The sequence below is a fragment of the Xenopus tropicalis genome, chromosome 6, assembly GCF_000004195.4.
Source record: "Xenopus tropicalis strain Nigerian chromosome 6, UCB_Xtro_10.0, whole genome shotgun sequence".
In the NCBI taxonomy this organism is placed as follows: Eukaryota; Metazoa; Chordata; class Amphibia; order Anura; family Pipidae; genus Xenopus; species Xenopus tropicalis.
The window spans coordinates 51,668,512-51,688,293 of record NC_030682.2 but is presented as its reverse complement, the minus strand read 5'-3'; the positions used below and the strand labels follow the sequence as shown (position 1 = coordinate 51,688,293).

Here is a 19,782-nt window from a genome sequence, read left to right as displayed (position 1 = left end):
AGGATGTCCTAAAATGGCCATTGTATGCCAGGCACAAACAGGCTTTTGAATGGGGTACAGCTATCTCTATAGTAATGTGACCCATGTGTAAAATCACAGAAGATGTGGGCAGTAGTAGTCAGTGCCATATGTAATTTGTGACCCTTTATGGGTATTAATGCAATGCACGTTGTTCCAGGCAAGATTTGAGTTCCTTATGCCTTTAAATTGAAGCACTTGTATTTGGTATTGGATTATCCTGATAAGAAGACAGAGAAATATGTTCTTTCTTAGTTATCTTGGATAGAATTCCTGCATAGACTAAGGATGCCCTATAAGCAAGAAAATACAATACCAAGTATGGAGAAACCATGCAGTTTCTAGGCTATTCCCTAGGAATAAATTTGCTATATATACTCTGTAAAATCAGGAATTATGGCAATTAAAATCGACACTGACCCTCTGGTATTCAAAGAATCTTTACATTAGATGTAACTTTCCCAGCAAAGTAGTTGCTAAAGTAAGTATGAATATAAAATAGCATTACAGGTATGGGACCCATTATCCATAATGCTCGGGACCTGGGCTTTTTCTGGATAAGGGGTCTTTCCGTAATTCGAATCTCCCACCTTAAGTCTGTTAAAGAAATTATTTATACAGCAATTAAACCCAATAGGATTGTTTTGGCTCCAATAAGGATTAATCATATCTTAGGATCAAGTTAGGATCAAGTACAGATATTGGACCCCTTATCCGGAAACCCATTATCCAGAAAGCTCCGAATTATGGAAAGCCTGTCTCCAATAGACTCCATTATAATCAAATAATTAGGATTTTTAAATTTAATTTAATGTTTTATTGATTTTTTAGTAGACTTAAGGTATGAAGATCCAAATTACAGAAAGACCCCTTATCCGGAATACCCTTGGTCCCGAGCATTCTGGATATCGGGTCCTATACCTGTACAAGGTACTGTTTTATTATTACAGAGAAAAAGGAAATCATTATTAAAAATGTGAATTATTTGATTAAAATGGAGTCTATGGGAGATGGCCTTTCCGTAATTCGGAACTTTCTGGATAATGGGTTTCCAGATAGTTCTTGGAAGGACCGTGTATGGCTTAGTTATACATATGGGATCTACTAACTGGAATGCTTGGGAGGCACCTTATTTCTGAATAAGGGATCTTTCTGTAATTTGGATCACCATACCTGAAGGCCAGTAAAATGCTTTTAAACATTAAATAAACACAGTATGAGTGTTTTGCCACCAATTCATGCAGCTTAGTTACTACCAAGTACAAGATACTGTTTTATTATTTCTGAAAAAAAGCTCTTCTTTTTAAAGTAAACTCTATAGAGATTGCCTTCCTGTAGTTGGGAACTTTATGGGAATTAAGTTTCTGTATAAGAGATACCATTCTCTTACTACAAACTTGAAAACAACACACCCCTCGCTGGTCACAATTTAAAGGAGAAGGAAAGCTACTCAGGCATTTTATTGCCAATAGATTAGTCACAATAGTGCAAGATAGAATGCTATATTCATTCTGCAGAATGCTTTACTATACCTGAGTAAACAACCCTAGAAGCTCCCTCTGTTTGTTTAAGATAGCAACTGCCATTTTAGCTTGGTCTGACTTCACTTACATGCAGCAGCATTCAGGCAGGGAACAGCTCTCAGCTCATATTACAGCAAAGTGGGGAGGAGGAGAGAGGAGCAAACTGAGCACTCTTGTGCCATGCCCTGAAGGATTTTTTTTAAAAGAAGGAAGTTTGACACAGAACATCATGTATACAAAATAGAAGGAAAGAACTGTGTTCTTTAAGTGTTTATGGCTGTATTTACACAGACCTTTCTGATAAAGCTTACTTCGTTTTTACCTTTCTTTCTCCTTTAAGCAAAACAGCACAAGGAATCACAGATTTCCTAAAGTGCAAGGATTCTCATTGAATTGGCTCTGGCCTTGTAACCGAACAGGAGATCTAGGGACGATCTTAAACCTTTATCTTTAGAATCAGGACATACGAGGTGCAGGCTCAGCTTCTCTTTGCAGTAAAGGGCAAAGCCTTGGCAGACATCCACGTAAAAATGCATAGTTTTGCATTTCCATGCCAATATTCATTAAGTGTGTCTGCACACATGCGTATGCTGTGCCTATCAATGCAGAGGAACAGCTGAGCGAATGGGAGCACATTGCCTTTTCTCCACCTGAGCCTTCGCCTTGTGTGTCCTTAGCATAAATGTGACTCTTTTGTAACCTAATTACCTTTACCTAATTAATTGTGAATTCTGTTACACCTGTGCATTTTGCCCAAAAACAAATAAACAGTTAAAAATTAACTAGTCCATAATTAATAACTAATGATGAGCGAATTTTTTCGCCAGGCATGGATTCGCAGCGAATTTCCGCATTTCACCATTGACGTTTCGCTAATTTTATGGCGAAGCGAAACGGGACAGATTCGCTCATCACTATTAATAACAAAGATTTTTATTATTATTTCTTTACCTGTTTTCTGAGAAGCTGAGACATTGACTGAGTAGCTGCCAAGCACGCAGGCGAGAAATACTTTCCAAAATCCCATTTTAGTGCAGTCCTGTAGTGTGAAAAAAAGTGAGAATATGTATTTTACCAAACAGGAAAAGAGATCTGTAATTGGGGTTATTTTCAAACTATATTAAAAAAAGGGGCAAAAGCAATATTCATAGATGTCCACAGAAGGGCACTTATTATTCTGACAGCTAGGGGTGCTGCTTTCCACTTTGCTGTGACTTCAGTGGAAAGCCCAGGCAATTGTTATCCAAAAGCAGACCCTGATTGGCTGAAAATTTGGTTGTAACATATTTTCTAAATGCATCTTAATTCTGAATAAGATGAATAATCTGTAATTTCACTTGAAACATAATTTATAGATTATTGCAATACAACTATTTGCAGATAAGAAAACTGATACAGCAAAAAATTGTAAGTAAAGAGCGGAGCACAGGATAACTTCTTAATAAAAACATACGTTTATTTCCATATCTAAAAACAAGGCAAAGGGTCCTTACCCCACAGCTCAACACGTTTCATGGCTATATGCCACTTCCTCAGAAGAAAACTGATACAGATTAATTTAAATACAAAAGAGGGCTCATTTATGACCACAAGAGCAGTTGCAGTCCCTGAACTCCTCCTGAAGTTAGTTGCAAATAAAACCATTTTTATTAAAGGTAAAATGTGTCCATTGCACTTCTCTGTCCTTTCTGCCTTCTGCTCTAAATTGAGCACTGCTGTGCCTATTGTCGAAGGGATATCTTGGAGTTACCCGCACCTCCAGCCCAGGCAGTAGCTCCAGGGTTCACTCAACACCCGTGATCATTTGCGCCACTCACATTGGAAATTACACCAGACAGACTTCAAGAATATTTGGCTCAAGTGCATCCAATTTACGATGAAGCATACATGCACATGCGTTGGTTTTGGCGAATCTGAGGTAATTACCCCAGCGAAAAAAAAATTCTATGATGCCAGAATTCAGGGCAAAAATTCTGCATTGTAGGGAAAAAACATGGTGATTATATCTGAAATTGTCCACTGCACTTGCAGATGTACATGAACCGTAATATCTCTTTTTGTATAATTGTAGGTCATTGATTTTATGTTGCTGTAAGAATTCTGCAAAAATGATAAAAATACAGAACCACAGTTTTGTTGTGTTTGCTGATTTTATACTGACAGTGACTGTGAGGAGTGTGGCGTAGCTTAACATCTTTATCTAACAACTGCATATTTGTATTTACACAAATGAATGCCTGGAAGCCACTATAGTGCTAGCCTCAAATGAGAAATATTGAGGTCTTTAATAGAAAATCATCTGGGAAGGGACCGGACAGATCAGGGGCAAGTCCAGGGAGCTGGACTTGGTGGGAGATACTAGCCGTAGCCCATTGGTAATTTACCAGTTAGGCCAGTGAAATACCAGTTGGTGGCAACTCTTATGTACTCAGCAGAATTGTCTGTTCTTTCAGGAGAAATAACTAGAGCCTATTTATTATGTATTAAGTCTATATTTCCCTTTAATACCCAACAAGATTTTTCTTTTAAACCTTTTCCTTAGTACAGATATTGTTGGTGTGTGAATGCACAAGTGGTGATTGTATTTACAAATACAGTCAGGAACAACTGTCAAGCACAAACCAGCTGTTAAGTGATAGTATATATTTCTCTAAAAATTTTTAAGGTATTTGTTCAATGAAAACAAGGAAATTTCAATTGTTACCAGATTCTTCTTTTCGCTTTCTTCAAAGGATTACTGATTAAAGGAACATGTTCCCTAAGTAAATTTATGTTATGCCCTCAAGGCTGTGAAAGGTATGGAGGAAAATGTAGAAGAGAGGGGGTGCAATTTGAGTTATGGAGGAAGACCACAGTCCTAAAGAGACTTATAAGGAATGGTACAGAGATGCTGCCCTCGCCTCTCGTTATTTTGAAAAATGGCAAATAATTATTTTATCAGCCTGTGTGCTGCCACCTTCAAGCCACACTGGCAACATGGTTGCACAGAGTGGCATAATCTTATTAAAAGCAAGCTACAGAAGCTTCAGGTGTTCCCACTGGCAACAGAGTTGAGCCCTCCATGGCATTCTCTGGTGTGTCACTGGTGTTAATGTTCTGTAACGAATTTAAGCAGTTTTAAAACTGAATTAAAAAGGAATAAGCAAGCAGCAATCATAACATGCATCCAACATGTTTACATTTTTTATGCCATACCCCTCAATCGTCCAGATTTATGGTTGACAATACTGAATCCTGGTCCTTAAAAAGGGTAGCAAAATTTCAGCAATATTTTGTATAGACTGAGCATAACTGGATGGACTTGGAATGGTTTTGGGACATGGCTAAAATTGTATTGATTTCATTTTTAAGCATTTTATGTTGTTATATTAACACAATTACATTGAAAAACTATATTATTTCTATTACAGCCCTTCCCGCACCAAAGTGCACCAAGAGACAGGATAAATGACATTTCCCAGAAACCATATGGCTGTGGCAGACAAGCATTTTGACCACCACTGTCCTCTAGCAGAGAACAGCAGCAGTCAAAATGCTTCTGTTTACTCGTTACCACTCCTGAAAGAGGAAAAAAAAAGCACTGTGTCAAGTGGACCTCAGTGGCAAAACGAAAATTAAAATTGAGGCCACGGATAGATCACCGGGCAGAAGAAAAAAATGTATTCACATGCACACTAGCACACACAAACATGGGCACATGAACCTGCCTATGGAAAATGACAGTACAATAAACAAAGCCATGTGTACTCTCAGTATAGGATCAAATTGTAGGTATTTATAAACCATATAGGCCTTGATAATCCTTCCTATCTACAGGAAATAAAGTAATGATTCCCATATGTGTCTTATTACTTGTTGTTACTTTTATTTGTATCTGCATACTCAGAGTCTTGTGCATTCATTTAAAACCTGAAACTAGTCACATTCCCAACCCCAGCAACAAAGGTGCCCTTTGGTAAACAAAAACATATATTTGCACTGATACATTTCTGAATTGTTTTTAATTCTTCCAATACCATTTTGGTCAAGGGTGGATGGCAGATTCTGTTAATGCCTTTAAGAGGGGCTTAGATGAGTCATTGAACAAGCATAGTATCCAAGGCTATTGTGGTACTAATATCTACAGTTAGTATTGATGTTGGTATATAGGGTTTATGTATGTGAGTGTATAGATAGGTTTGTAGGTGCTGGGTTTACTTGGAAGGGTTGAACTTGATGCACTCTGGTCTTTTTTCAATCATATGTAACTATGTAACACTGACTGGGCTATGTAAAGAATAAATGGCAGCAACAGATAAGCAAGAAAATGTAGGGGGCTACCACTGAAATTTCCAGTGCTGACAAGGAATATGTATGTACAAGGAAGGACTTACACAGCAAGATATTACAGTACAGATATCAGTGACTGAAGGCACAGAATATGATAATTAGGGCCACGGCCAAAGAAGGTTTAATGCTACAACTATATTTTACACAACTTTTTTCTCACTCCAAATACATTAAAGTCAATGGGCATTATTCTCTACAATTTTTTGTTGTGGCGGAAATCCATGCCTGGCGAAAATATTCACTCATCACTACATAAACCCATAGCAACCTATCTATTTTCAAACATGTGAGCACCAAATGCTAACTGGTTGCTATGATTTATTAGATCTTTTGCAAAGTTTTTGAACAGTAAAAAGAGGTGTTTATTGCATTGGGTTTAATTGTAAACGTTAGAGAAATGTAACTGTGGTTCAAATGTCTTTCAAATGTCTGTAAGTGCTCATGTGACCAGCAATGACATAATGCTCACTCCAGATAAACCCTCTATGATATCTCTATGTTGTCAGTTGTGAGTGAGGAAGTGGAAGGGTGAGGATGTGGATATAAGGGAGACATGATATTTACAGTAGAAATAATAAAAAATAATATTAAGAAAACATTTTCACTGATCATTTGCACCATTCAGGAATTGCACTATAGCAGGTGTCTGCATCACAACATTTATAAGATGGTTTAGTTCTCCTTTAAAAACTTACAACTACAACAACACAGTTTTTCAAACTCCTCTTTCCAATAACTATAAACCCAGAGTGTGAGACTGCACCTGAGGAAAAACATACCTCCTATTTCCCTTTGATCTCCTGCACTGAACGTTAAAAAAGATACAAAGTTTCTCAAAATGAATTAAATAAGTAGCCTAAATACCCAATAGGACTTAACCCCTGTACTTGTGCTATGAATAACTGAAATTTCAATTATAAGATCAAAACACATTTTAGCACTACCAACACTGAAATAGCAATTAATATGCACAAACCCCCATCAAATCAAAGCACCATTTCATTTGCACCATATATTTTTGAAAAATACACACTAGGGCAAATTCAAAATGGGTAACAATGTCTTTCTACTCCAAACTGCTGAGTCGCAAAGCTTTCCCAAAATAACCAATTTTGATGAAATACCTGAAAATAAATACTGTCATGGGAAAACATGTTTTTTTTTTCAAAGCACATCAGTTAATAGAGCTTCTCCTGCAGAATCCTGCACTGAAATTTGTTTTTCAAAAACACAAGATTTTTTTATATTTCATTTTGAAATTTCACATGGGGCTAGCCATATTCTTCATTTCCCAGGGTGCCGCAGCCATGTGACCTGTGCTCTGATAAACTTCAGTCACGCTTTACTGCTGAGCTGCAAGTTGGAGTGATTTCACCACCCCCCCCCCCCCCCCCCACCAGTAGCCGATCAGCAGAATAATGGGAAGGGAGCAAGATAGAGCAGCTCCCAGTAGATATCAGATTAGCACTCAATTGTAAGAAATCCAAGTCTAGCTAATGTGTAGCGCTGGCTCCTTCAGACTCAGGCACAATGCATTGAGATGGCGCCTACACACCAATATTACAACTTAAAGACAATACATTTGTTGGTTTGAGAATAAAATTGTAAATGGCAGAGTGAATTATTTGCTATGTAAACAGTGTAATTTAGAAATACAAAGAACAACATAAAAATCTTTACGGATTTACCAAACTTTGTGAAATGTTTATTAGTGTAAAAGGTGTGTATTTGTGTATTGTGTGTGTGAGGTAGCAGGCTTAGATCCATCTGGAGGAGGCTGAGGTTGGGGGTCCAGGAAGTGCAGGCAGAAGCAGACATGTCTGCCACTGCCTGGGGGCCTCTGGGTGATTGTGCCTCAAGGCCCACATGTGCTTGTTGCAAAGCTGGGCACAGAAAGGGGAACAAAGGATCTGCTTTAAAAGTCACTCCTTCACTCCCCCATTTTAAATTACTGCAGATTGTAGAATCTTCATTCTGTGGAACTTCAGTCATTTTATCCACAGAGCGTAGATTCTACGGTCTGTGGCACTTAAAGGGTTACGGGAAAATGTCCACTATGGGTGTGTAAAGCTTGTTTTAGCTTTCAGTAAACTGCATGCTCAAAATTAGAAAGGACCAGTGTTTTTATATTATACCCAATATTTAAGTTTCCATAGGGACCTTTATCTCACACACACACCTACATATACATACAATACATGCACATACATAAAAATACTCACACATACTGTATGTGTCCATGTAACCATAACTTTCTTTCCAAGACGACTTCCAAGCCCTTATTAATGTATTAAGGGAATTTGTCATCACCAGATATGCTCAGGCTACTCTACATTCTGGTCTTACAGCACTCAGTTTCAGAGCCATTTGTGTTGTTTCACATAATTTCCTTCCTTCTAAAAAGGGATTGCTTCTTGTCCTTTTTTACCAATGCCTTTTAACTGTCCCCTCAGAAACTCTTCTTCTTCAGATACAACAAACTCGGCTTTGACAGAGCTCATACATTAGCTGTTCCATTTCTTTTCCCAGTTTAGCTGAACATTTGTGCACTTTCCTAGCTCAAACAAGGGGACATAAACCTTTTATAGCTGAATTTCTCCCCCCTAACTATCACAGAACTCCTCATTTCAAAGTAAACAAGCCCTACAAGGCCTGGAAGGGCCACACAGAGAGTTATTGCAGTACAAATATCACTGGCTGAAGGCACAGAATGCAATAATTTTTGCCACAGACAACAGAAAGTTGCCAAACCAACCGTAATGTATTGCTTTTTGTACATTTAATTAATAATATATTTTATCTTCTTAATGCAGACACAATTTATAATAAAAGGAATACTCCCTTGAAATACAGAATCCTGTCAGGAAATATGTCATGGACTGTACAGAAGCTGGCTACTAGCAGTTTCCAGAACATGATGCATTTTAAACAGTTGGAGCAGGAACATTCAGCCAAAAACCCCTTTCCTCAAACAGATTGCCAAAATAAGACAAAATGAGAACAAAACTTTGTAATTACTAATGCACAATTTCTCATGGCCAAGTGAGAAAAACAAATCTTGGTTAGGCTAGCCAGGAGCAGCTTAGCCTTCTAACAGCTTACCTCAGAGATAAGACAATGCTAGGTTAGTTAGGAAGGGCAGCAGTGGCCCCAACAAGTAGTAGAATTTAAAAAAAAAAACTACAAATGGCAGGACCCACTAGAAAGTTTAGCTACTCTTGGGCCACTGACAACAGAAGATAATTGTAGTAATAATTTAATGCGATTTACATATTTACGTAGATTGACATAATTCCGAGCTTTGGTGATAAAATATTAGTGAGGTAACACTGCATGCACGAGCTCAAAAATGCTACAGGTACCATTGCCATTGAAGTGCTACATTTTACTTGATAGTAACTAAGCTAACATAGATCCATACTGGTGGCAAAACTATTCTATTGTTTTTTAATCCATAAGTATTTTTATAGGAATGGCGGAAATTTTAAAAGAAATGGTGCTCCAAACTGTAGAAAGACCCCTTGTCTGAAACATCCCAGGTTCCAAGTCTTAACACACCCCAAACCTGTAAAGAGTTTCTCTTTTAAGTACAAGTTGTATGGATACCCACCAAAGCTGTACTTCAGACACTTTCAAGCATAATTCTAACTGGCACAACTAAAATGAATGCTTTAAAAAGGACACTGGCACTTTATAAAAAATAAAAAACCTGGTAACCCAATTTCCTGAGGGTTGACTCAATACATTGGATTTTTCACTGTACAGCTGCCTGGATTCCCAGGCTCACTTGGGAAGTCACACTGATGACAGCAGTTCCCTACTGTGTACAAGAATAGAGTTCTCTAACCAATATATCCTCCCAAGGCTCGGGTATGCAAATGCTCTATAATATGCGATCACTAACCTTGGAACATCCATGATAACAAATAATTACAACAACAAATCTGGGTCAAAATGCCATTATAAACATAGAGAAGCTACTTTTGCATCTCATTTTCTATGACACCTTTCCGTGCTAATTTTTCACAGATGTAATTTCTGTATGGCAAAAGTCTGAAAGATGAAATTTATGCCAGGCATATTTCTCTCACAAAAGCAAATTTCAAATTTTTAGCAAATATGAGATTATTTGTGAAAATATGCCAGGCAAATTTAGACAAACTTTGGTGTAGCTAGACAAAGAGAAAATTCACGCTTTAGCAAAAATGACTATAAGAGTGAAAGGTAGCCTGAAGGTAGTTAATAGAGCAGCCAGAGGCTCCAGCAAGTAGGAGCCAGGGTGTCACGCACCACCATAAGCCCTCAAGAGGTCGGGTATATAGAGATCCACTGTGTGTAACCTTCCAAGCTGGGGACAAGTTCACCTCTGAGTACGTCTGCTGGTTGTAATGAATGTTCTGCCTGTGCCCAATACAATCAGGCCAACAGTACTGAAAGACAGTGAAATGAATGTTTTCTGTACCATTTGAAGAAAAATCAGAGACTGTTTGTCCAGCAAATAAACAGATTATTATTGTTTAAGAAACTGGCGCCCACATTTTTGAGAGATCTATTCATGTGGGTGATATAAGAGTGTTTAACTCTTCCATCCAACAGCAAGGGCCCATGTTCTACCAGGAGTTTACAGGAAGTTGTGACTTGCCAGGCCTGTGTTTAAATCAAAGGCAGTAACTTCTGTCCACAAGTCATATAATGCATAGCGCCATAGGGCACTTTACATCTACAAAAGGGATAACACTCATCAGAAACTGATGTCAATGTTTTACTGTAAGATAGTATAAATATAGTTTTACACAGCAAGAAGTAGTTCCCACTCTTAATTAGGTGCACATGGATTCAGACGAAAGAACATAAATAATCAAAGTATTCAGGATGTGGTCTTAATATGCCTGAAAAAGCTCTTCCAAGATCTCGATGAAGCACAGATGCTGAGTCTGACTTTATACTGGGCTGCATCTTTGAATCTTGTATGAAAGACCAATATTTGTGTCCGTGCATCGCAAACCATACAGACCTGTCCCCATCTTAGTATAGTAGAGCTAATGAACTCTACTACTATAATAATAGCGGCGCAAAGCAGATGACAAATATCAGTCATATTCCGCCACATATTGGCAGCAGAGCAAAAGAAACAACATTATCATATCAAAAAGGCTTTTGAAATTTGATAACTATTTCCTGCCAAGTTACTTTTAGTTACAGGCAAATATCATGAACTAATAAAAATTGCTGAATATTCAGCTTTAGTATGAGTGGTAGATGTAATATTTTAGAGATTCTACTGCACTATTCAAAAAGTAAAGATTGAAATTGTTTATATATACACTGAGGTGATGATTTACTAAAGTTACTAAAGACTTACTGATTTACTAAAGAGGAGTATAAATGTGTTGAAAAATGTGTAAAATGTTCATTTTAAAACCTAAAAATGATTATGACTAGAAATGCCATATTTTATATACTGAACTTTTGAAGCATCCAAAAAATCCAGTATCTTTATAGTAGTGATGACCCAGGCCTGCCAAGTTGTCACAGGAGTTCCATCTTGGATTTTTTTTAGGAGTGTCAGGGACACTCACATGCTCAGTGGGCTCTGGGCAGCTGCTGAGAAACTAAGCTTAGGGGGTCATAGCAAATCCTCAAGCAGAAAATGAGGTTCATCTGTCATATAATCTGATGCAAAAGGGCTGATTTTTAAATTCTGAGGCTGAATGCACTGGTTTCTAAGCTGTCATTTACTAATAATCTGAATAATCTGAATAATCAGCCTTATATTGTGATATTTATATCCTATATATACAGTATATTGTGAGTCAGTCCCAGTGAGTGACAGCAGCACAGAGCATGTGCAGGGAATCAGCAGAAAAGAAGATGGGGAGCTACTGGGGGCATCTTTGGAGGCACAGATCTTCCCTGCTAAAGGGCTGTGGTTGCCTTGGGCTGGTATAGAAGGCCAAAACATAATGTACAACATTTATAACCTACTTTTTTAGCTAAGCTCTCATTTATTAGTTAAACTTTTATTTGTCACTGAAATGATCATTTGTTTTTTTTTTTCAAAGCTCCACACCTTCTAATGTTTTCAACAATAAAAGTTTTAGTGTAGGGCTCTTTAAAGTAAACCACCCTTAGGAAATGTGGGACAATCCCCGACATGCTTAACTCTTTGGTATTTCAGGTGTGACCCATAATCCTTGTAATGCAATCATTTTCTTGCAATTCTCCTGAAAAAGCTTGTTGCATATACAAATATACAAATAATGCAGGCAAAAAGGGGACTTAAAGACAGGGGTAGAACCACTGGGATATACCATGTTGATAAATAAGTCTCTTAATTTGCACCACCCAGTAATTGTCCTTTTCTTGTCCTTTAATGGGAAGTCCAACTTTCAAATACTTTACAGAAGGACACATAAACAGTGTAATACTTATTTTCTGTTTGGAATGTTTGGAATGCAGTATGTTTTTTCTTTGTTAGGGTCACTGACCCTCTAAATTTGCAGTGATCTGTTGGCCATACACAAGCATATGTACAGTACTTAAGCTATCTGCATCCCTGAAATCTGGAGTTGTTCAGTTTCACCCTAAAATGTAGTGGTTTGTATGGGAATATAGTGAGTTAGTCTCCTGTGTTCTGCTGTGAAGGAATGCACAAAAGGGCCACTGCTCAGATTGCAGTTTTAAATGCTGATTTAATAAGGTATAATGTAAACTTGCTTGGAATTACATTGTACAGGTATAGGACCCGTTATCCAGAATGCTCGGGACCAAGGGTGTTGCAGATAATGGGTCTTCCCGTAATTCGGATCTCCATTCCTTAAGTCTACTGAAAAATCAATAAAACATTAATTAAACCCAATAGGTTTGTTTTGCATCCAATAAGGATTATTAAGGATTATTATTAGTTGGGATCAGCTACAAGGTACTGTTTTATTACTACAGAGAAAAAGGAAATCAGTTTTAAAATTCTGAATAATTTTAATAAAATGGAGTCTATGGGAGACAGGCTTTCCTTAATTCGGAGCTTTCTGCATAACGGGTTTCCAGATAAAGGATGCCATACCTGTATTTTATTATGCAATAAATAATCCATCAAATGTTTTATGGGATATAATTTCCTACTCAACTTTTGCTAGATCTGTCAATCTGGCATACAATGAAGTAGCTGCTTATATAACAATGATGAAAACCCCAGCAGCCAGCACCACCTATGTTAAACTTGGGCAGGGTGGAAGAATGTATCTGCCCATCAAACCAGAAGAAAAAGTGTGTAAATTTAAAACCACCTAATTTGCCAACTTTTGTCACCGCCATACCCCCTTTCCATCACAGCTGTGACATCTCTCAGCTTTGCTCCCCACCTCTATATCATCAGCTGGAATGGACCCAGAGTAAAGGTGTCAACCCTAGGTCTATTGCATATAGTTCTTATATTCTTACACAGGTGCCATGTATCTCCAAATATAGTTGACATATTTTGCAGTTATAGCAAATCAAGTGTGTGCCATTTTTTATTCTATGCCCATGTTGGACTCTTTAAAAGTCTATCTATCCCTTTTGGACAATTAAGGTAGCCATTATTCGCTGTACTCCAAAACATAGTCTGCAGCTGTATCATGTTAATAGTGTTGAGAACCCCACTACTACACATCAGTAAAAACACTAGAACAGATCACTTTAGGGACTCTCATTTAATGATAATAAAACCCACTGGTTCATATGTAAGCAATGACATGGGACACACATCTGGTATTTTCAGAAACAGGACTAATTACTAAAAAGCACATCCGTCATGGGAAAGTCAGCAAAAGCTTGCTATACCCCACAAAAAAAGAGCAATTAAATCCTCTAAATTATTCTGTAACAGAATATTTTAATTTAAACATATGTACTGGGACTTAATATAGAAACCTAACCTATATAAAATTATCATTATCCTTACATAAACAGCACTAAAAAAGCAAAGGTAAAACATTACATGATATAACATTGTGATAAAAGGCAGAAGGGAAGGCTACACCTTCAATACATATTCAGACTAATTGTGCTTGCAGGCAAGTATTCTTTTGCAGTAGGACCGTTGTTGCACCAAAACCTCTACTTACTACTTTACCCTCCAACATCAACGTAGGTTGTAACTGGGAACCACTTAGGACAGTCAATGGTGTAAAAGCAATAAAATAAAGAACTAAAAGGTAGAATAACATAAAAACATAAGTGCAAATCCCATTTAGATGCGGCACAGATGTGGTCTGTTTGCCCCGCTGAATATAATGCACTGAATTCACTTTTTCAAGCTTATGTGATTACATAAATTGGTGATTTTTTTGTACACCCTTTGCCAACATGTTTTTCCCCTTAATTGTGCTCATTTTCATCTGATTCTAAAAAAAAGTGGATTCAATGCATCTCTATTTTATTCAGAAAATTATTTATTTTTGTGTTTGTGTTTATATTTATGTGTTTATTTTTTGTTTAATTTTTGTGTTAGTTGCTCTCTAAACTTCCAGCGCACCAGCCAGTTACTTTCAGTGACCTGGGCCCACCTAACTATGTCCAGAGCAGGACAAGCAATAAGACTTTATTTTTTTAAATATTCTCTAAAAATGTCTTAAATTTGGTTTGTATTTCCACTTGCTGTCTCCTAGTTCTTGATATCTCTTGTAAAGGGAATTAATTTTCATGGTGTGGGTAGCGCTCATTAAGCTATAAATCACATATATGTATTAGCAACTTGTGTGGCAATAAATGAGACACTGATTCAAGCAAAGCATCTGCGCACTACAAACAAATCTGCGTGATGGCAAATGTCAACTATAAAAAAAAGTACACTGTCAAACATATCGTTAAGAATAACTAAATGCTTCACTATTATAAACAAGGAGCAGCTGTCTACAAAATGGTTCCAGAAATCATATGCTACCATGATGTTGGAGGGAACAAGATATAAATAAACAGTATTGTTCAGTATTATACTGTGACCTGTTTGTATCCATTTATGATACTAAACTCAACTGGTGGATTATAACATATACAGTAGAGATTACATGGGTAATACACTTGCATGACCAACCCGTCATGGCCCATGTTCAGACTGACCCACTAATGACTGTTACCCTCTCCTCGAGCCCAGTCCCTGAGTGCCCAAAATATCATTTTTGTTTCTCTGCATAGCTCAGGGGAATGCAAATGTGAGTGGGGATTGTGGGCAAGCAACATTCAGTTGTTTCAGTTTTCAGGTCCCTGATATAGCAACCTGGTTGGCAAAGTTACTTAATAATCAGTAAGCCAAAAAGTGTGCCCCAGGAATAGTAATCCATTACTACCATGGCTGTTTAAGTGTGCCAGTGGGCCCAGGACTGCCTCAATAACTTTGTGATAGTACTATCTTCATAGTATATGTAAATGTGCTCTCCCAATGGATCACAATAAAGGGTCTGTCCTTTCAGGGGTGATATATCAATAAAAAGTTATAGCAGATAAAAGTCTGATGGTGGTCCCTGGGCAAATGCCCCTTTTTGTCCAATTATTAAAATGGTCCTGATAACAACCGTTCAGCATATAGCATTTATTAGTCTGCTATTTGAAATCAAAATACAGCATTTGATTGGTAGTGACTCGTAAATTACTGAAGCACAAAACCAGTAAGGCAATAGAGATTTTGTTCAAATAAAAGTTTTTTGTTTTTAACTTTGTTTTGGTGACTTTCATGGTTTTTGAGTGCAAGTGCCTAAAGGCCCCCATACACGGGCCGATAGAAGCTGCCGATAACGGTCCCTTGGACCGATTCGGCAGCTAATCGGCCCGTGTATGGGAACAAACGAGCGGCCTGGCCGACCGATATCTGGCCTGAAATTGGCCAGATATCGATCGGCCAGGTTAGAAAATCCAGTCGGATCGGGGACCGCATCGGCTCGTTGATGCGGTCCCCGAACCGACTGCCCATGGCCGCAAATGTAATCCGATCATTTGGCCCCAGGGCCAAGTTGCTACCCGATATCGCCCACCCGTAGGTGGGGATATCGGGTAAAGATCCGCTCGCTTGGCGACATCGCCAAGCGACCGGATCTTATAGTGTATGGGGACCTTTACTCCCTATTTTGATGTTGATGTATACAGGTTTTCCACTCCTCTTATTGAGTGTCTGTGGCTCATGCACCTGGGCCACTCTTTATTTTTCTCTAATTATATATTGCGGTTCACACATCAATATATTTTTTCTATAAGCAACTGCTGAGTACCAAGTAAATTGTTGGAAGGTACCCAGAAGGAAAACAACTAGAAAAAGCAAATTAGACTGGAAGGGAAAATGATGCTCAGAAATAGGAACAAGTATTCCTCTGTCAAAGGAACAGTGGGTGCAAAACAAGCTACAGTAACATGCACGGTGCTTTAGTGTTTGGGTACAATGATACCCCACATCACTGGGCAAGTGCTTTAGAAGTGCTCTGTAGACAAGGCTTTTAAACCCCACCATTCCTATGAATGACTGGATGCCTGGTTGTTCTGCTGAATTATATTTAAAGCTGTGCAATTTGTGACCTTATTACTGCATGTGTTACTACATGTGCAGAATCTCTGGACAAAGAATAAATGTGTAACTTGTAAATACAAAACTAAGGGTATAACATTACCTTCTCACTGTCTGGACAATGTATATATTTGCATACAGATTAACAAAAACAGAGCCAGCAACATCCTCCCATGTATGTATGTATCCCATGACTTTGATGTCCTTCCAAGAGATAAATTAGTCAGTGATTCCCAAATTGTCTGTAATATAAACACTCAATATGCTGCAATGTTAAACTGCGATATCTTACTATAAATGCCTAAGTACCCTATACAATCTAACCTCTAGGATCTAACATAACTAAGACTTACCACATGTAAGAGAATAACACATGTTGCAGCATTTATGGGTTTTCTGTAATTTAGACATAATAGAGGAAATGCTAAAGTAAAGCAAAATAGCCATTTCAGATGTCTGAGCTTACATATCTGCTGTGGGGTGATAGTATGAGAAATATGTACAAAGAAGGAAAACATCTAAATAAGACTTTGATACTATAATTATATATACAGTTTGTTGATGCCTATGTGAATATTGAACATGCCCTGATCTTATTGTGTGAATGTAACATATACCCTTTGTATAGGTAGGGTTTATCTTTCATCTACCTGCCTAGTAATGGTCTATTTGTGTATGTGCTTCTTCCAGATTTTAGCCTGCAAAGCAGGTGTGGCTTGCAAGAAAGTGTGTGAGTTTGATAATAAGACAACATAGATAGTCCAGATCACAGATAGGGCCAAAAATATCCAGAATTGTCAGAAAAACTTAATGAATATATGTTAATGAATATATGTACATTAGAGTTACTTTACTGGTAATGTCTTAGGAGTATAGGGCTCATTTATGTATACCCCACTTGCACCTGGATGTGCAGTGTGTGGCACCGGCAGGTACAAGGCAGCTCTTTACTTACCATCTGCCCTAATACAGGGTACAGAGCAGAGCACCTCACTGTGCCCACCAGAGCTCCCTATTTTGCCTATCTGTATGACACACAAATTGGTGGTAGGATGAGAGCGATGGCTGAGTTCCTGCCCCTGAGAATGGTTTTGCAGAATGGAGGCGGCAGTGCATTCATGGGGGATTGCAGGTTCTTGCTCTATATTGTAAAGCTCAAAATGCAGTGTCGCTTAGCACTAACCCGTGTGAAAGGGTGCAGAGTGCAAAATACTTGGTGATTTGCTCCTGTTTCTTGCAATTTGCAACCTGCCCTATTGTGATAAATGACCCCTCTCCACCAAAGCAATACATCTTTCAATATTCAAATATGAAACAAAAATAATCAGAAGCCTTGCATATAATATTTGCCATCATTTGAAATATCTGTGATTGTCTGTATCTGCTTAGTAGTGATGGGCAAAATGTTTCACCATGCATGGATTCACGGAAAATTTCCGTGTTTCGCCATTGGCGGATTGTTTCACGAAACAGATGAAAAACTTCACCAAAGAAAAATTCGCTGCGCGTCCAAAAATTGTCGCAAGAATAGTCATGGGTGTCAAAAGAATAGTCGTACGTCAAAAGAATAGTCGTGGGCGTCAAAAGAATAGTCAACATTTTTGTTGTTTCGTGAATCTTTTGAGAGATTCACAAATTTTTCGGCAAAGCAAAACGGGACAGATTCACTCATCACTATTGCTTAGCTCAGCTGGAACTGTAGAAGTGACCAGGCACTGGCACTGGCCAGGGGGACGAGGCATTTATTATATCCTTGGGCAGAAGGGCAATGAAACTAAGGGGTGCAAGAGCAAGCCCCTTAGAGCTCTTGCATGGAGCTTTTCTTCCCAGAGAATGGTGGCACTCTGCCACTTATGTTGAATAAAAAAAAATCAGTTGCAAGCTGTGGAGCACAGCATGAGAGGGCGCAGGCCAGCCCTGACATAGGTCAGTAGGTAAAGACAGGGTTCTGTTGTGGCTTATGCCCTCTGCTCTTCTGCTCTTCTATGTGCCACCATCTCATAAATTTAGCACTATATTCATCAGGGCTACTCTGGTCTCTGTTCTCTGAAAAAGAGCACAGAGACCTGTGGCAATTAATAAAGGGTTGAATACAGGGTCCAAAGTGCAAAAGAATTGTGTCCTTTCAGTTGTGCATTCATTATTTACTAAAATGGTGACAGGTAAAAAGAAGGCAGTGCACAAACCCCTACCCCATGAGCCAGGGGCCTTTGAGCAACCATATATATCAGGGCTCCATTTAAGCTTCCACAAATATGTTACCTTGTGTCTACTGAATAATGCGAAAATGGGAGCAGTGGAAGAGCTTCAATTTTATGCCAATGCACAATTTACAGGAAGATGCAAATACTGTGCCAGATCGAGGCATAGCTTGTGTTTAGCAACACCAATTACATTTTGCAGCAAACACAGGAAAATGGTTGAATTCTAGAGGGGAATAAACCATGGCACATTGCACCATTTTTTGCATTTTGCCCTCTGTTAGTAAATGAAGCTCATTTAAAATATAACCCTTTATGTGCCAAGATCATACATTAACTTCCAGTTTCCTTCAGTCCTGTATTTAGAAAACGGCTCAGCCAAAATAGGGTTAAACTTATGTTTCTCAACAAGTCATTTGGATACCACTGAATTAAACTCCCTGAGCACTTAGTTATGAGTACCATCTGGTCCTGTCCCTTTATTTATCTTCAGAAGATCTGTTCCAAAGTGAATTTTTTTCTTCAGTCGGCCAGTCACATCATTAATGTTTCCAGTCTGTTTACCGCCCCCCTTTGTATATACAAAAATGTTTCATGCCACTACGGTATTTACATTAAAGATATTATAGGGTCTTCCTTAATCTACCTAAGTGATTTGCATTTTTACCCTGCTGGATTTTTGTCCCCCTGCCCTGCTTTATTAGAATCATACTACTGTAGGCCAACGCTGGTTGTATGCCAGTTCAGTCCAGTCTAGGAAGTTGCTGACAGCTCCCAGCCAGAAAGCAGCTGTCTAACTATATATCATAGGCACCTCCTAACCAGGGATATAATCACTCCAGGCAACTAAAGCAGGCCATGCATGCCCAGATTTGGTCAGGCAGTTTGGCTGATTCTAACCACACTGCTCAACCATATAGATCATATAGTTGAAGGGCTTCCTGTAAAATTTCAGATAATTATGTCTTGTTAGAAAATTAAATGTGCCAATGCAACATGTCATTTAGCATTGGCAGAGTAAAGGTGGCCATACACAGGCCAATAAAAGCTGCCCTCTGGTGTAGTTGGCAGCTTATTGGCCTGTGTATTGAGCCCTCAGACCAGCCTACCTGGGTTGAAAATCTGGCAGATGTGGATCGAACAGGTTTAAAAATCCCATCAGGGCAAGAACCGCATCAGC

The 19,782-nt window shown here is 38.4% G+C and overlaps 1 protein-coding gene across 4 annotated transcripts in view; it reads right to left on the bottom strand.

Moving 5' to 3' along the window:
* The window catches only part of col6a5 (collagen type VI alpha 5 chain), a 104,971-nt gene that overhangs the window by 77,715 nt on the left and 7,474 nt on the right, over window positions 1–19,782 (bottom strand). For all 4 annotated transcript variants that reach the window (XM_031903527.1, XM_012965534.2, XM_012965535.2 and 1 more), the window contains one exon: window positions 2,493–2,580. In XM_031903527.1, the coding sequence (XP_031759387.1) occupies window positions 2,493–2,568 (76 nt within the window). In that variant the 5' untranslated portion in view covers window positions 2,569–2,580. The remainder of the gene's footprint in view (window positions 1–2,492; window positions 2,581–19,782) is intronic.